General features: G+C 36.9%; 2 protein-coding genes across 3 annotated transcripts in view; both read left to right on the forward strand.

Annotated features, from left to right (window-relative positions):
• Positions 1–330: 330 nt before the first annotated feature.
• selenot1b (selenoprotein T, 1b) lies at positions 331–14,270 on the forward strand. The gene is made up of 6 exons (XM_056479035.1): positions 331–506; positions 4,411–4,521; positions 6,333–6,459; positions 9,004–9,091; positions 13,259–13,406; positions 13,707–14,270. Exons 1-5 carry the CDS (start codon positions 376–378, stop codon positions 13,381–13,383), a joined length of 582 nt encoding a protein of 193 aa, XP_056335010.1. The 5' UTR covers positions 331–375; the 3' UTR covers positions 13,384–13,406; positions 13,707–14,270.
• A 1,085-nt stretch (positions 14,271–15,355) lies between these two features.
• The window catches only part of tsen34 (TSEN34 tRNA splicing endonuclease subunit), a 5,952-nt gene continuing 2,808 nt past the window's right edge, over positions 15,356–18,499 (forward strand). For both annotated transcript variants that reach the window (XM_056478988.1, XM_056478989.1), the window contains exon 1: positions 15,356–16,095. In XM_056478988.1, the coding sequence (XP_056334963.1) occupies positions 15,766–16,095 (330 nt within the window). In that variant the 5' untranslated portion in view covers positions 15,356–15,765. The remainder of the gene's footprint in view (positions 16,096–18,499) is intronic.

The following is an 18,499-nucleotide window of genomic DNA, read 5'->3' on the forward strand; positions in this document are numbered from 1 at the left end:
AAACAGTTCCTACAGCGTTATTATAGTATTACTACAATATTTGTTTTTTTTTAAACAGCAGTACGCACAGAAACATGTTTACTACAGACATAATAACTACAGGTGTACTATAGAAAACCATGATTAAGTATTAATTAATAAACGAGATTCGACCCCTCATAAAAACTTAGTTCTGTTTTATACATATATATGTTGTTTACTATACACCTTGTCACATAACAGCTTTTAGATGTGCTTGTTTTGTTATAAGTCAAAAGTAAAACATTAAAAACCATTGGCATGTAACTGGAGCTTTTAATTTGGCATGCAATGTATTTATTCTCTGGGAGCTTCCGGTAGGGACGGAGCAGAGTTTCCACGAGCGGAGAGTGCGGGATGGAAACGCGGTGTTTATATCTTTTACTGGTGTGTGTACTGTCAGTATATCACGCCACAGCCGACAATGGCAGCATTAAAAAGATGAAAATGCAATATACCGGAATGCCACTGCTGAAGTTTCAGATTTGGTGAGCAACTGAATGGTTTTCCGTTTCCTGTCAGTTCGCGTGCTGATCAAATGTCTTGATAACGCTACTAATTTAATAAAAAATGACATTATTATGTGTCATGTAAATACTTTAAACTAGAATTGTAGCATATGTTTCCTATTCGTTTCTGTGCCTACCACTCAATAACGCAACAGTACTGTTTTCTTATTATGTTTGATTTGACATGTAGACATTTGCCATTACTCTTAAATCACTTTACAGAACAAAGAACAAACTTTAATATCGTTTGGAATTTATATTATTTTTAAAAAATTGTATTTTATCATGAAAAGTGTAATTTAGTTATCATGAAATGTAATAATTTTCATATACTACAGTGTATGTAGTGCGACATATTGAGCTAAACTTGGTTTTATATTTGCACACTCAGACATTCACCTTAATAATATAAGTTCAGAAACCTATTCTCTGCAAATTCTTAATAGTAAAATCACATTAGCAGCCTATATATCTTAAAGTACAATATTGTTCACTGTCAATTAATTTGTGCAAAGTGAAGTGTATTTTTAAACTAATTTCGAGAGGATCACGTGCTTATGATTGACCACGGCTGGTCCCACATTAGCTAATACATGATTCACCAATCAGACCGTTCCTAAGTCAAAATAAATAACCATATTTTCTTACCTCAGTTATCTCGTCTTGAAGTATCACCTCTACTCCTCCTCCCTTTTCCTAGATAGTGCGGCATGGCGGCCCAGTGGTTATCATTGTTGCCTAGGGCTGTGTTATTTGGGGAAAAAATCTAATTGCAATTTTTTTTTGACAGATATTGCGATTTGATTTGCGATTTTAATTTTATAGTCAAGCTTCAGCTTAATAATCTGTAAGCCTTGGCAACAATTCTGCAACAGCTCTTAAAAATGACCTATTTTTGTTTGGTATCTGTGACTTTGAAACCAAAATATTCCCATGTTACCAACATGCTGATTTTCTTTTATATTAATTTGTCTATTAATGCAACAGACACCATTACCTCACTTGTCTGCACTTTCCTGTTTGTTTTCTTTTTCTTTTTACTGTGGGCGCTCTGCATAGTTTGGTTGTGCAATTCTGATTGGGCAGATCGAAAGTGTGCTCACTCAATTGGCTAGTAAGACTGTCACACACAGACGGCAGTCATGCATTTTGCTCTGGGCCGGGAAAGTTCAATAATATAAACATATTTCATATCGCAGACTCTTGCAATTAGCTAATCACAACGTTTCAAATTGTGATTCTGATTTGATTAATCGCACAGCCCTACTGTTGCCTCAGATCAAGAATGTCACTGGTTCAAGTCTTTACCAGGCCAGTCGACATTTCTGTGCGGAGTTTACATGTTCTCCCTGTGCTTGCGTGGGTGTCCCCAGGGTTCCCCGGTTTCTTCCCATCGTTTTTTAAGACATGCGACATAAGTGAATTGACCAAACCAAATTGGCACCATAGACATGCTCTTAGGGCGTACTCACACTATGTCCCCCATCCCATTTCCCGCGACGGCCCGCACTCACATTACATTCAGGCATGGGCACGCTTACGTCATCGATGATGCGCTGTTCAGTAAGCGCTCTCGCTCAGCACAGTGGAGATTTTTTTAGTTATATCATTTTAGTTCATATCATCATATATCATTTTGCCGAACAGCCACTGTTGACCCTCATAAACAATCATAAAGTCCTCGTGTTGCAGAAATTAGGAGGTTTGCTAAAGGTGCAGCTGTCGTGCAGTGAGGGCTTTGCATCTTTAATAATCTACAACAGTTTTGGCCAGTTTCCACTGAGTGGTACGGTACGGTTTGGTTTGGTTTGGTACGCTTTTATGGCCGTTTCCACTGTCAAAAAGCGCACCGAACCGAACCGTACCGTACCACTTTTTCGGCACCCTTTCGAAAGGGTACCAAACACGAGAAAGGGTACCAAAAGGCGGAGCCACATGCGCAGCTGAACGCTATTGGTTTACAGAGATACGTCACTCGCTTACGCAACAAGCCAGAATGAAAACAAAAAACCCGCCATGTTTGAAATACACAGCCGAGAGATTACAGCGGAATTATTTATACATATAATAACGAGCCATGGTCGATCTGGGCTCAAACAAACCTTGTCGTCGTCTGGATGAACAGCTACAAAGCCAAGAAGAAGAGCAGATTTACCCTGTGCCCTGTAGTTTTTTACGAGCCAGTCTGAGGCGCGAGCGGTTTCGCTTTCTTGCTAGCGCGCGTCTAACATTATATCTGAAATAACAAACTTCTTGAGCTCATGATAATAACCTGCGCTTGATTATTGACGTGCTTTTGAAACCCGATCCTGTCAGACACTGACAAACGCGAGAGTGAAGCGTGAAGAAACAAAGGAGAAGCCGGAAAAAAAGGAGCATGTTATTTTTCAGCAAACGCGAACAAAATGCCATGTATAACTAACTTATTATCTTCACATTTTGGACTAATATGAACCGGGAATGACTCTCTAACAGAGGCTACATGTGCTGCTGAAGATTACATACACAGATAAGAGGTTTTCGCTGACTGTGGGCTATATTTTGTGTTGATTTTGAACCTAAATACGGGCGAAATGTCTGCTATATGTGGTTCTTCTGTAGTTGGTAACGTATCGGAGACTATAAAGGGGTGTATGTGTTTATATATGTTCATTTATTTAGTTATTTAATATAATTACAGACGTTACAGTAGGCTGTTTCGTTCGTCATTGATCTGCAGTTATAATCAACTCATGTTCATAGAAAAGTTAGTAATAAACATTTCTACACAAGTATTTATGTGTGCAAAGCATCTGTGTTGTGAGAAGTGCTTTTCATATGATATGTGAATGACCCCTACAGCTTTATTGTAGACATTTCCTCGAGCGAGAATGACATCGACTGAAACTTTGTCATACACCATGCCCACCAAAAGGGTACCCTTGTTAGTGGAAACGCAAGCCTGATAAAGGTGACCCGTACCAAACCGAACCGTACCGTACCAGTCAGTGGAAACGAGCCATTTGTGTTCATTGAACAGTAAGAATGATTAATAAACACATATGAAACAGTCCCGTAAAAGTTACGTCTTGTCTTCAGTTTCGGGCTCTGGCGCGCTTTGCACTCACACTATAAGCGTACCGCGCCAAAGCACAAGTGAACCGCGCTTTGGCAAACCTCTTCCAACTGGGCCAGGGCCGGCCAAGTGAACCATGCCTGATCCCGATTCAGAGCACTCACACTTCTCAAACGATCCGGGAAACCGGCCTGGGCACGGTTCGGATAGCATAGTGTGAGTACGCCCTTAGGCAGCAGTATATCTCTCCATAGCAATCCCTAATTTGTCTTTAGCCATAAACAGCAGTTCTCGAGATCTACCTGAGCTTAAACTCCCCACTCAACCTGCAAGCGGGAGGGAGCCCCAGGCTTGAGGATCTTATGAGCTCAGGGCTCTCTCCTGGGGCAGCATACCAGACACGCTTTATTATTAATCATCAGCTAACTGTGGACTCTTGAATGTTGTTTTGATGTTATACTTAAATACAATTTCAGACCGAATATTCACAGTAGCTTAATAAACAATATAGAGACTGTGTCAGAAGTTGTCACTGTTCAAAAATGAACGAATGTGCAAACATAAAACCAACTTTACCCAAATGTGTGACATTTGGTCTTACAGAAGAATAAAAAAACATCAACATTTGGATTTTTATATCATTTATAAATAAACTAGTATTTTATATCTATAGGACAGAAGGGGTTAGTAGAGCTCTTAGCATATGGAAAATGGCTTAGTATTATACAAACTGCTATAACAATTTGCAGTTGGGTAGCAGCTTTTTTAAAAAATTAGATGTATTTTTTGTCAACCAATTTTCTAAGTACAGCGTCTCTCAATTTGCAGTGTTTCCTGAGGGTACCGGCGGGTGTTTGAAGAGTACACTCGGGTTCTCACCCAGAGGTACCCAGACATCCGCATCGAGGGAGAAAATTTCCTGCCACAGCCTTTATACAGGTGAGTAACAACATGTGACCCTGTCTGGACCACTAAACCAGGCTTATGTTGCAAGGGTATCCGCTTGTTATGTGGCGACGTTTGGAATGTTTCTGGGTCCAAGCTGCTACTCGGTTGAATTGAGAAAATATCTGTTTATGACCACCTTTTAGTCATATCACACAATAAAATAAATTTTCTATAAAATCATGGTGTACACAACAGTCTCTGGGCTTGCTGCATTACAGACACCGATAATTGAACAATTTATTTATATATATATATATATATATATATATATATATATATATATATATATATATATATATATATATATATATATATATATATATATATATATATATATATATATATATATATATGGACCCTGAAGCAGCTTCACGTGATGTCACATTTAACAAGCTGATATTTGTAGGAATCGCCATAAATACATTGAATGGGTCAGTTATCTTTTTTTTTTTTTGCCAAAAATCCTTAGAAAATTAGCTAAATATCAGGTTTCCAAAAGATATTTTGTACATTTCTGTAAATATATTTAAAAAAAATAATTTTTTTGTTAAGTAACGTACATTTTAGGAACTTAATTTGGAGAATTAAAAGGCAATTATTTTCATTATTTACATTTTTTGACACCTCAGATTCCAGATTTTCAAATAGTTGTGTCTCTGCCAAATATTGTCCCATCATAACTAAGTATAAACAAATTAAAAACCTATTTATTCAGCTTGTATAATGTATAAATCTCAATTTAAAAAAAGCAAAAAACAATGACACTTATAACTGTTTTTTTTTTGTGGTTCGATGGTGCAAACCAATGCAGAAATTAATTTGACATGACCCATTATGTTTTTTGAAATAATATTTGCATTTCTTGTAATTCTGAAATTAATTCTGAACTCCTGGAATGAGTCATTAGTCCAGTTTCTTTTTTCCATAATCAATGTACAGTATGTAGATTAATCTGAGTAATGGCAGTGTATAATACTGGCATGAACCTTAAACAACGTCTCCCCTCAAACATTTCTTTGGTTTGGCCTGTTGAGAAGAAACATTTATTTTAGCGCCACTTATGCACTTTAATGAAAACCACCAATATAGACCACTTCAATATGCCAATATCATTGTTCCATGAACAGTTCCTTGTCATCAAATTATTTCAGGACTGTAACAAGATGTGATTCAATCATAACTAATGTTAACACAGCTGCCATTATGTTGAGCTTTCTGGATTCTTAGAAGCTTTGAAAATTAAAAATCTAAAACGAAAAAATACATTAGGACCATTGTTTTTGTTTACATTCCTCAAAATGGTTGTTGTTTACATCCCTCAGATTATTCTCTTGCTTGTATCATAGCTAAATGTTGTTTTTTATGATGAGGGATAACCTGAGGGAGAAGAATTTAATCAGCAAACTCAACAAAATGACTTGTCTAAATGCTTCTCATTGGCTATTGAGTTCATAAGCTCAAATGAAAGGTATATGATTGGCTTTTATTTCCCCAAAACAAATAATCACTAAGAAATATCCAGTTCACATCATGCTTGCTTAATGTTTCATAATCAGCCTTGGGATATGGTAATACAGGTTTTGTTTCTAACATGAGCTGTAGATCAGTAGAAACCAACTGTGCCATCTGACCAATCAGAGCAGAGATTGATTGAGGAGGGAGGGATTTTGAATGTTCAATCTTTAAAGTAATTGCTTGAGAAATCAGGTGACATAAAGTGAATTCATTAATTTTCCTTTGGCTTAGTCTCTTATTTATCAAGGGTCGCCAAAGCTATTATTATTAACTTTATTTCTTTTCAGGCACATTGCTTCCTTCCTCTCTGTCTTCAAACTTGTCGTGATTGGCTTAATTATCCTGGGCAAGAACCCTTTCACATATTTACATATTGAAACTCCAGGTATCTGGCTTTGGGCGCAAGAAAATAAGGTCAGTGAATGGGCATTATGGACCGCATCATTATTTCTGTTCACACGTCACATTTAGGAATGTCCAACATGTATTTTCTAATTCAATAATTATTTTTCTAACTTTGAATTTGTCCCTGTTCATTTATACAATTTGGATGCAAATCACATTTCATACAGCAGGGCATGTAGATTTTCTACTTTGGGTGTTAACCCTTGTGCATCCTAATAAAATAGTTTGTTGAAAATGTCCAGCAAGATCATAAAAAATTGTATATTATTATTTTATTCTGCTTTCACTGACAGATTTTTTTGCACCTGTCTCAGTTTAATAAAAGGGAGATCCACCCAAATGTTTACCAGGAAGAATTTATGAATATCCTATGCAATCTACCAACTTACCAGTGTATACAGATGGTTCAAAATCAAATGGACGAGTATCTGCTGCAGCAGTGATTGGTTCAGAGTGTTTCAGAAAGAGTATTCCAGGACAAAGCTCGAAGTTCACAGCTGAAACTTGTGCACTGTTTTTAGCTCTGGAACAAATTGAAAAAGAACAGCAATGCCAGTTTTTAATTTGCACAGATTCGATGTCAAGTACTTGAATCTCTAAAAACTGATCATCCTATGACCTTTAACATAATAGAAAAAGTGGACCTTTTAAAGACTAAAGACTTTGATATTATTTTCTGCTGGATACCTGGTCATATGGAATTCATTGGAAACGAACGTGCAGATAGAGCAGCTAAGGAAGCCTTACAGTTGGAGATAACAGAATGTAAAATTTCTGTGTCTGATTTCGAACCTGTTTTAAATCTGTATATTAATAGGAACATTCAAATGGAATGGGATGAATGTAGGAATAACAAATTGTATGAAGTGAATCCATTTGTAAATGAAACAAATAATTACCGTTTTGAAAATAGACATGACCAGGTTGTACATATGCAGAATTGGACACTCAAGACTTACAAACGCATATTTATTGAAAGGGGAAGAAAAACCTAAAGACGTGTGTAAGAATATTTTGACGATAAAACATATTTTAATAGAATGTGTATTTTTAAACTATGTTAGAGAATGTTTTTATTCTGGAAATATTTTTAAGTAAAATGTTTGAAAAGGTGCCTTCTGGAGCACTTTTAGAATATTTATCTTTAATCAAACTAAAAGATTGTATATGACTCTTTTCAGTATTGTTGCTACTTGTGTACTTTTTGTTGTTTTTTACAATGTATGTTTGTTAAGAAACTGATTTGACTGTATAATTTATATATTGTATACTTATTAGTACATGTTTTTGGCATGAATATAGCCAATGCTGCTGATATGGCAATAAAACCTAAATAAATAAATAAACATAGATTTTTTAAAACCAGCATATTCAATCATTCTAATCATAATTATCAAACATTTATTAATTTTAGGCATGGGGAAAGGATTTCCAGTACAATATAATTTATTCCTTTCAAACTATTTACACATATGTTCATTAAACACATTCAAAGCAAACTGTGACATTCATACTAATATACACACACAATTATTGCTGCATAATTCACCAAATCAGCTCTATAATACGCTATAATATGCATGAGCCAAAAACTGGAAAAAAACCTGTAGTCCAGAAAATTGTACAATTTTAAAATGTAAAGTTGTGCCAACAGGATGAAAGCCTATTAACAAATATTACGTCATTTTATAGTCAAATGGCACTGGGGTGAGAAATTGAAATTTTAATGGGTTTCAATGAGGACATTTTTGTCCCAAACATCCTGAAAGGAACTTTTTTTTGTACCAAGTGTAAAAATGTTTTATAAAGGAAATGATGTTGAATTATTACAATTCAAATACAAAATACATTCAAATACATGCCTGGGACAAAGTTTACACAGATGGAATGAACACAGGCAAAATTAAACCAAAAAAAAGTTGACAAAAAGATGTCCTAAAGGATGCGCAAGGGTTTAAAAATTTACTATATATTCTGAGTGAAACAGTAAGGGACTGGATTAAAAAGTTTAATGGTTACAAACAAGCTGTTCTTATGTTGTCATTGCAACACTACTGGCCTGGTGTGAATCATTTAGCATTTTACTGTGTGCGTGTATTTTACCTTAAATTAGTAACTACTTGACTGAGCTTAGTCATTTGCATAAAACTTGTCCAATCAATCTGCATATGAGAACTTTGCACTCAACCTGATGGCCATTTATGATTTAATCTTAGCACATTTATGAGTCTGCTCTAAGAATGCATTATTAAATATATGCAACTTATATTGTTATTAAAAGTTATTGATGTTTTTAAAAAAAAATTATACAACATGTAAAAATGTCTTAAATATTAGATAAAACAGTGTAATGGAACGGAGCTCTTTGGTCATTGATTTTCATATGGCAGTGCTGCATCAACAAATGCATTTCTGCTTGGTCAACCACTGGCTAAAATATTATTAACGTAGCACTGTTTGGTGTTGCTAGTGATTCAGAAACGACAGTACTTGTGTTTAGTCCAGTTTCCTACTTAATGTGATTGTGACCTCAGCTTGTTTTGTTTCATAAAGATATACGCCTGCACGATGGTGTTCTTCCTCAGCAACATGATTGAAAACCAATGCATGTCCACTGGTGCCTTCGAAGTCACCCTAAATGGTAAGACTGATCAAATCAAATCAAGCCGCCTTTAGTTTGCCGATTTTAAGACTGATTGTGTTTACTGATCATTGATTACATGCAGATCAAAGATTTTACCCAAATTAATTATTGATTGATGATTGAATTAATGATAATTGATGTTTAACACTACAGATTTTTTTTAACTTTGTGTATTTGTGTAAAAGGTATAGTTCACCCAGAAATCCAAATAATTATATTACTCACGCACCCTCATGTCATTTCAGTCATGGAACACAAATGAGGATATTTTAGAGCAGGGGTGCCCAAACTTGGTCCCGGAGGGCCGGTATCTTGGAGAGTTTAGCTCCAACCTTAATCAAACACACCTGAAACAGATGATGTTTCTCAATATGTGTTCTTCAGCGGTCTTGTGTTCTCGTGTAGCATCATCATCAACTGCCTAAGTTCAGTTCCAATACTCAAGACCACAAGAATAGAGGACGCGTGAAACTTGCCGGATGTGTTCTTGATATCGAGGAAGCATCGATGCAGAATTAAGCACCGAACTCGCTCTAGAAGTCCCAGAAGTCATTGCGACTGTAGGTGGGAAGCGCAGCATTTTATATAGATTATTATTAACGTTCAGAGATCTCACTTATTTATCTCAGGAGTTTCCCTAAATGAGACTGTGAAAGTCAACATAAAAATCTTAATAAAGGCATAAACACATTAAAGAGCCCATATTATGGGTTTTTGAAAATGCCCTTCCATGTATTGTGTAACACAGCTCTAAGTGAAGTGAAATATCCAGCTAAGGCTTAAATCTGTAAGTGTACAGTGTTTAAAACTATTGATTCATCTATAAGAGTCGACTCATAGTGCTTCAAACGAGTCGTCTTCATAACGAGTCATTAGGTGTTTCGTGATGACGCGGCTACGAAACACATGTAGTTGCGCGCACAAACCCGGGAGATTTGAAACCTGCGGCCCCGCCCACTAACACAGAAAAAAAACCACACACACAGAGACACCGGTCGAATGAAGTCACGCTGTGCAGATGGATATTATTGACAGTCTACCTAAAGATGAAACCTCAGCATTATCAGGGCCGGCGCGTCCATAGAGGCGACCTAGGCGGCCGCCTAGGGTGGCAGAATAGAGAGGGCGGCGTCCGCGACACCTCCCTCACCACCCGCGTCCTCAGCAGTTATATCCGCGCCTAGGGCGGCAGAATAGAGAGGGCGCCGTCCGTGACACCACCCTCACCACCCGCCCCCTCAGCAGTTATATCCGCGCCTAGGGCGGCAGAATAGAGAGGGTGGCGTCTGCGACACCTCCCTCACCACCCGCGTCCTCAGATATATCTGCGACGCCCCCCCCCCCCCCCCCCCCCCCCCCCCCGTCATCGGTCCAATCAGCGCAGATTAGCTTCGCGCTGAGGAAGGGGTTGGGAACAAATGAATCGCTGAACGGTTCATATGGGAGTCGCTGGGATAATTAGGTAAAAATAAATGCAGATTATAAGACCATGAAAGTGTTTTTGACCTTGCATGAATATTAGACTGTTGTTGGAGACCCTTACAACCTAAATATGACCCTATTTCATGTATAATAGGGGCTCTTTAAGGGTGTTTATTTGCTGTAATTCCTATTAAAATCTGTTTTATTTGTATTGTGCAACCTATATTTGTAAAGTCTATATGTATAGCATTGTGAAAAGGGGAAAACAATAAATCGTTGTCTGAATGCTGTAATCTTTAAATAGTTTTCCATTAAAAACGCATAAAGGTCATGTGACCATCAGGAAGAAAGCAGCATCTCATTTCTCACAGGACGCGTTCTTTGTTCTCGCGGTCTCCCAAGTTCGTTCTTCAGAGGTGACCTGGCAAGACCGTTCTTCACAAGAACGCAAGTCCGTTCTCTGCATTCTTGGAATTGTGAAACAGCCAATATCAAGCTCTTACTAGATATACTAGAAACTTGCTGGCAGTGTGTGTTGAAGCAAGTTGGAGCTTAACTCAGCAGGACACTGCCCCTCCAGGACCGAGTTTGGACACCCCATGTTTTAGAGGATATTCAGTCATATGACGCTGAAGAACACTTTTGTACACTGTAAAAACGACCTTGTTCACCAATATCTTCTCTTTAGAGACAGGTCAGGGTGTGTGTTTAGTGTGTGCATTATGACAAATGACAAAAATATGACATGTATAATGGCATGAGAAATCAAAAATGTCATTATGTAAGAGGTTTTTGTACCATTACAATATGTTCCTTATTATGAACAAATAATGTGTCCAACTAGGCTTCAAAAAGGTTAATTTGGCTATTGTGGTATATTTGATGTCATACAGGCAAATACCTTTGCATACCAGCTTGGTAAGTCGTAATTTATGTGTGTAACGTGTGTTTCTGGGTCCATGCCGCTGCTCTGTTGTATTGAGAAAATAGTAATTAAAGACCCATTTTTAGTCATTTAACACATGCAAGTGATTTTTTTGTAATAAAATCATGGTGTACACCACAGTCTCTAGGATCACAGAGATTAATATTTTAACAGTTTAAAAAAAATTATTCACTTCGTAGCCATCTGATATTAGTCATGGTTATATATACAGTTGAAGTCACAAGTATTAGCTCCCCTTTTTTTCCAAATGATGTTTAACAGAGCAAGGACATTTTCACAGTATGTCTGATAATATTTTTTTCTTCTGGAGAAAGTCTTATGTGTTAGAATAAAAGCAGTTTTTAATTTTTTTAAAACCATTTTAAGGTCAAAATTATTAGCCCCTTTAAGCTATATATATATTTTCGATAGTATACAGAACAAACCATCTTTATACAATAACTTGCCTAATTACCCTAACCCGCCTAGTTAACCTAATTACCCTGGTTAAGTCTTTAAATGTCACTTTAAGCTGTATAGAAGTGTCTTGAAAAATATCTAGTCAAATATTATTTAGTCATCATGGCAAAGATAAAATAAATCAGTTATTAGAAATTAGATATTAAAACTATTATGTTTAGAAATGTGTTGAAAAAATCTTCAGTTGAAAGGAAATTGGGGAAAAAAATAAACAGGGGGCTAATAATTCTGACTTCACCTGTATATTGTGATTGTGACTTTCGAAAGTATTACAGCGCTTTGTAAATGCTTATTATTACCAATTGTTGAGCCTCCCCATACAGTTTGATGGACCCAGAAGCTGCTTTGTGCGATGAAGACTTAACAAGTGGATGATGCACTGTGCACTGACACATTGACAAATATTTATACAAATATGTAAAATTTTCAATGAATTCAAGGAAGTTTTTTAAAAATCCGCAGTGCAACAAGCAAGTGTCATATTGGCTGTAGCAAATGCGTACCCTGATCTGACAGGGAAGACATTGGTGAACGTGTTGTGTTTAGTTTGTTTTTTTTTGCACAAAAGTATTCTTGGAGCTTTGTATGATTAAAGTTGAACCACTGAAGTCACATAGAAGGTTTTGACAGTATGTTTGGTTCTTTTTCCCAACTATGGACATCTCGGACTAGGCATGGGCCGGTACAGGATTCAGACTGATAATAATATCACGATTTCACGGTAACACAGTATTGTGTTTACTGCTCTAAAATAAATCCTTTTTAAATGTCTGGGTAAAAAAACAAAAACATTTTCCCCTTTGAACACAATGTATTTTATTTTAAGAAACATTTAAAATATATTTTTGGCTTTTTTTATTTTAAACTTGTCAGGCTAATTAATTAAAATAAACCATTGACTTCTGATCTTCATTGAGTTTCAAAAACACAGATTTCTTTGAAACTTGAAAAGACGTCTTTGGAAATCTTGCTTTTCTTTGGATATAAATTAAGCCTCTGCACTGTTCAGGTCTATAGCATCTTTGGATGTTGGTGTATAAGCGACTTGTTTTTCAGATGTTTGCTGAATTGTGAGCTGACTAGTGGCTTTTGATATGAAGGGTCCTTTTGCTAGAGATACTGTTGCCCTAAAAAAATCTAAATTAAATAGTCATAAAAACCAAATATCATCCCATGTCTACTTAAGACAGTTGCTGTCTATGGAGCTCTCAGAATTTATCTGAAATATCTGTGGTTGTGTTTCATCAAGGATGAGTGAAGGGCTCAATGGATAAGAATGATATGAGGATGAATAATGAATCATTTTTGGTTGAACTAATCCATCAATGTGCTCCCAGATGTGCCTGTATGGTCAAAGCTCCAGTCGGGACACCTGCCGTCTATGCAGCAGCTGGTGCAGATTCTGGAGAATGAGATGAAGCTGAGTGTTCACATGGACTCTCTTCCACACAGACGGGCGTAATGCTGCAGGAATCCAACAGACTTGTGGGTGGTCTCAGTTTGTACTCCAGTGTTGATGATCAATTATTAATGTCATCTCCAGGGATTAGATATTGACTTGTAAAGAAGACTGGAGAGTATACCATGCCGCCTTATTTTATTACTTTTTATAAGCTGGAGCAGTCAGTTATATGTAATGATATGTCTGTAAATTATGGTTTTATATTTACCCCTCACCCTTTTTTGGGGGGTGGGGGGGTGAACTGTCCATGTACTGAAAATACCTCCAGATGACAGTCATGGTGTTATAAACTGAAACATCTTTCTCTCTGTCTTCTTCTGCAGGTGTGTGATGTGAAGCTTTGTTGTGTGAGATGGCGTTAATGAAGGTCAGCACTGAAGGCAGTGTTTCTGCTTGTGTAGACTGGATGTCCAGCCTCCTCACCGGTTCATGGCTCACCTTATACTCACAACTCTGCAGTCTATGGCTCAAAATTAAGAAGGAAATGGAAGGATTTATCTGCAGGCAACGACCAGTAACAACACACACTGCTTAATTGATTAAATTAGTGTTGATGACCTGTTTTTGGTTGTCCTGTAGGCTGCTAATATTGAAATCAGTTACTTAAAGAAGTATTCATAGTATTTACATGTAAGACATTCAAACTGATAATGTGAACGTTAATTTTTCTTCTCTTTATATGATCATGTGCCAGTTCATTCATTCCTTTCAGGTGTTTTATGCTCACAAAAATATTCCCAGTTTGAGACCGCAGAGTTTATAGAGAAATGTAAACAGAGCTGCATAAAATTATCCAGTGACTATTTAATTATCATCATTGATTAACTTTTTTGATCATTTTTTTAATGCGTTTATACTCACTTTTGAATAAAGTCAATTAATTGTCATCCTGTTCATTCCAGAAGTATTGCTTTAGTTTTAACCTGTTTTAAAATGATTGATTATATGAATGCATTAACAAAAGTATAGTAAGGGGAAATAGAGCACCCTCACTAATTCCAGAAGCACCCTCAGTGATTTCTCTTGAGTCGGGCTTGCTTTATTAATCATTTACTCAATTTATCCTCTTTGTTCTTTAAAATTTAACCATTACATTAAAACATTAAAAGTGTAAAACTCATCCAAATATTAAAAGGTAATTAAATAAAAATAGTCGCCTCACAGCAAGAAGGTCGCTGGTTCGAGCCTAGGCTGGGTCAGTTGCCATTTCTGTGTGGGGTTTGCATGTTCTCCCCGTGTTCGCGTGGGTTTCCTCCGGGTGCTCCGGTTTCCCCCACAGTCCAAAGACAATACAGGTGAATTGGGTAAGCTAAATTGTCTGCAGTGTGTGTGTATGAATGAGAGTATGGATGTTTCCCAGTAATGGGTTGCAGCTGGAAAGGGTATTCGCTGCGTAAAACATATGCTGTATAAATTGGCAGTTCATTCCGCTGTGATGACCCCTGATTAATAAAGGGACTGAGCCGAAAATAAAATAAACGAATGAACTTTTCTGTATTCATTCAAAGTAATTTTTAAACCAAAGGTGTTTATAAATTCACTGTGATTATATAAATCCCCCAACATGATTTAAAATCAAAATCTTTAGTCTGTAACAAAAACTTATCGTTTTTTAACATAATCATTCCAAAGTATTGACCTGTTTATTAATAAAATATACTGATTGTTCCAAATAATACATGAGTTGGGGGATTAGATATGCTTAAAAGTCAATTTCCATGTGTTCAAGGCTTATGAAAATTGGGCATCTTAATAGAAAGTTTAGAACGCTTAAAATCACAAGATAGTAAAAAGTGGAGGCCACCACATTTCTTAAAGATAAAATTAGGGATAAAGAACCATAAGGAATAATTGTTATAAAGACAATTCTTGATCCAATTGATTTGAAAGATATTGTTAATAATATTAAGGGAATTGAACCATTCGAATAAAGCTAACACCAAGGAAACCACTAGGTGGCGCCATGCGTCAAATGGACAAATAGTCACGTGGAATGTGATGCAAGGGAAGTAAGTTGAACAGAAAACACGCGTGTGGTGAATCATTTTGTGTATGATGTTGTGTTTTTAGTTATTCACATTTAACATAACTCTTTTAGCAGAAGAAACCAATACTGAATTAGCAGGTATGTACAGACAGCGCGAGGTTAGCGTGACTATGAGGTAGAGTTTGTTTAGAAATATGTATACCTTCAATTCATGTTTACGTATAACGTTAGTCTATGGTCGTAAAAGCGGTGAACTGAGATAAATTCCATATGATCGCCATGTATTTACTTTAACGCGCCTAAATGTATGAGTAAATGACTTTTAGAGCAGATGCCCAGCTTGTATGCTGCTGAGAGTCATGTGTTGACACATCCAGCTGTGTTTTGGAAGAGTAATGGATGAGGATCCAGCAGTTATGAAGGATCCACAATCATCAAGTGTGGAAATAAAGGAGGATATGGATACTAAACGTGAAAGAAAGCATCAGCCAACAGGAGATTCTTTGGTTGACGTCAGCTTCTGCGGACCCACCCCTATGTTGTGGAAAGTGTCTGACATGAAAAAGTGCAGGTCTGAGGGTGTCATCGGGGCTCTAGTGGGCTCTCTGGCCCGGCAACCGCGGCAGAATGTTCGGCTGGGCAGACCACTGGAGCTCCGGCCGGAGGAAGCGCTGCTGCTGCTGGAGGAGAAGAAAACTGCTGCTGCTGTTAGACTCAACACTCAGGTGACTCTTTATCTGTCTTTCTGTCTGTCTGTCAGGAGTGTAAAGATACACCTAATCACTATTAGATACTTAACTCACGATATGATATCTCGATATCGTTTGGTAAAAACAATGCAAAATTATAATATGTAGGAATTTTAATTGTTGGGTAAATTACCCTATGCAGTAAGCTGACCCTTGGAAAAAGTCACATCTTTTACTTCAGCGATACGCATCGAAACATTTGTATTACTCAATATTACAATGTATATATCTGTCTAGGTCTGTCAGTTAGCTGTGTAACGATACACTGAAGTTAAGATTCAACACTTATCTCGATACTTAACTCATGTATCATCCTGATATCATATTCTATAAAAAAGTTTAATTTTATCGAATATTATTATTATTGTTCTTTCTCAAACATGGTACAAACAACAATAATATATTATAATATGTAGGAATTTACCGTAAAAAATACAGTAAGCTGACCGTTGGATGAAACAAGCTAACGATAGCTTACCGTTTACTTCAGTGATACACATTGAAACATTTTTTATTTCATGATTTCTTAATATTACGATGTATTGTTACACACATAGATCTATCTATCTATCTATCTATCTATCTATCTATCTATCTATCTATCTATCTATCTATCTATGCATGTATAGTTTGGTCCATAAATATCTGGACATGGACACAATTCTAACATTTTTGACTCTATACACTAACACTATCCATTTGAAATGAAACAAACAAGATGTGCTTAACGGCAGACTGCCAGCTTTAATTTGAGGGTTTTTACATCCAAATCAGGTGAACGCTGTAGGAATTACAACAATTTGCACATGTGCCTCCCACTTGTTAAGGGTCCAAAAGTAATTGAACAGAATAATAATCATAAATCAAAGTTTCACTTTTTAATACTTGGTTGCAAATCCTTTGCAGTTAATTACAGCCTGAAGTCTGGAACACATAGACATCACCAGATACTGGGTTTCAGTCATGGTGGTGCTCTGCCAGATCTCTACTGCAACTGTCTTCAGTTCCTGCTTGTTCTTGGGGCGTTTTTCCTTTAGTTTTGTCTTGAGCAAGTGAAGTGCATGCTCAATCGGATTCAGATTCCCTTCAAAACTCTTCGGTTGCTTTTGCAGTATGCTTTGGGTCATTCTCCATCTGCACTGTGAAGCACCGTCCAATGAGTTCAGAAGCATTTGGCTAAATATGAGCAGATAATATTGCCTGAAACGCTTGAGAATTCATCCTGCTGCTTTTGTCAGCAGTCACATCATTATTAAATACAAGAGAACCATTTCCATTGACAGCCATACATGCCCACACCATGTCAATACTACTACAACGCTTCACTGCTTAGAATCATGAGCAGTTGCTTTCCTTGTCCATACACTTTCCATCACTCTGCTGGTACAAGTTGATCTTGATCTCACCTGTCCCTAGGATGTTGCTCCAGCACTGTCAAGTCTGCAGTTAAAGCAAATCTTTTTTTCGTTTCATTTCAAATCCATTGTGTTGGTGTACAGAGCCAAAAATTGACCTAACTGTATCTATCTATCTATCTATCTATCTATCTATCTATCTATCTATCTATCTATCTATCTATCTATCTATCTATCTATCTATCTATATAAACATCTCTGGGGTTTACAGAGAATGGTCTGAAAACAGTACCATGTGAGTGGCAGTTCTGTGAATGAAAATGAAGAGAATAGCCAGACTGATTTAAGCAGATTGAAAGGCATCAACAACTCAAATAACCACGTGTTGCCAACCTTGAACCAGATGAGCTACAATAACATAAGACAAGCATATCTGAGACTCTCCTGTCAGCTAAAAACAGCGAAGAGTTTAAAAATAGCATAGGCTTGCCAAAATTAGAGAACAGAAGATTGGGAAAAGGTTGCCTGCTGCTACATTTAGGCAGTAGGGTCAGAATTTGCTGTAAACAATATGAAAGTATGAAACCTGTCCTGTCTTGTATCAACATTCAGGCTACTGCTGGATGTTTAATAGTGTGAGGAATCTTTTGTTGCATCAGTTGAGCGTAAACACCTCAGCTAAGATAAGTATTTTTTTCTGATCATGTCCTCATTGTCCTGTTTTCCCCATTTAGTGATGGCTGCTTTTAGTGGGATAATACACCACAAGACTCAAATCGTCTCAAAATGGTTTTTGAACAGGACAGTGACTCCACTACAAGGGCCTCCTCAGTTACAAGAACTCACCAAGTAAAAACTTTGGGATGTGATTGAATCAGACATTCACATTATTGATGTGCATTTGTCAATTCTGCAGTAACCACGTGATGCTATCTTGTCAGTTTATAAACCAAAGTGACACAGGAATGTTCACAGCATCTTTTTGAGGCAGTTCTGAAAGCAAATTGTGGTCTGACTACAGTAGG

Source organism: Danio aesculapii, chromosome 18 (genome assembly GCF_903798145.1).
Source record: "Danio aesculapii chromosome 18, fDanAes4.1, whole genome shotgun sequence".
In the NCBI taxonomy this organism is placed as follows: Eukaryota; Metazoa; Chordata; class Actinopteri; order Cypriniformes; family Danionidae; genus Danio; species Danio aesculapii.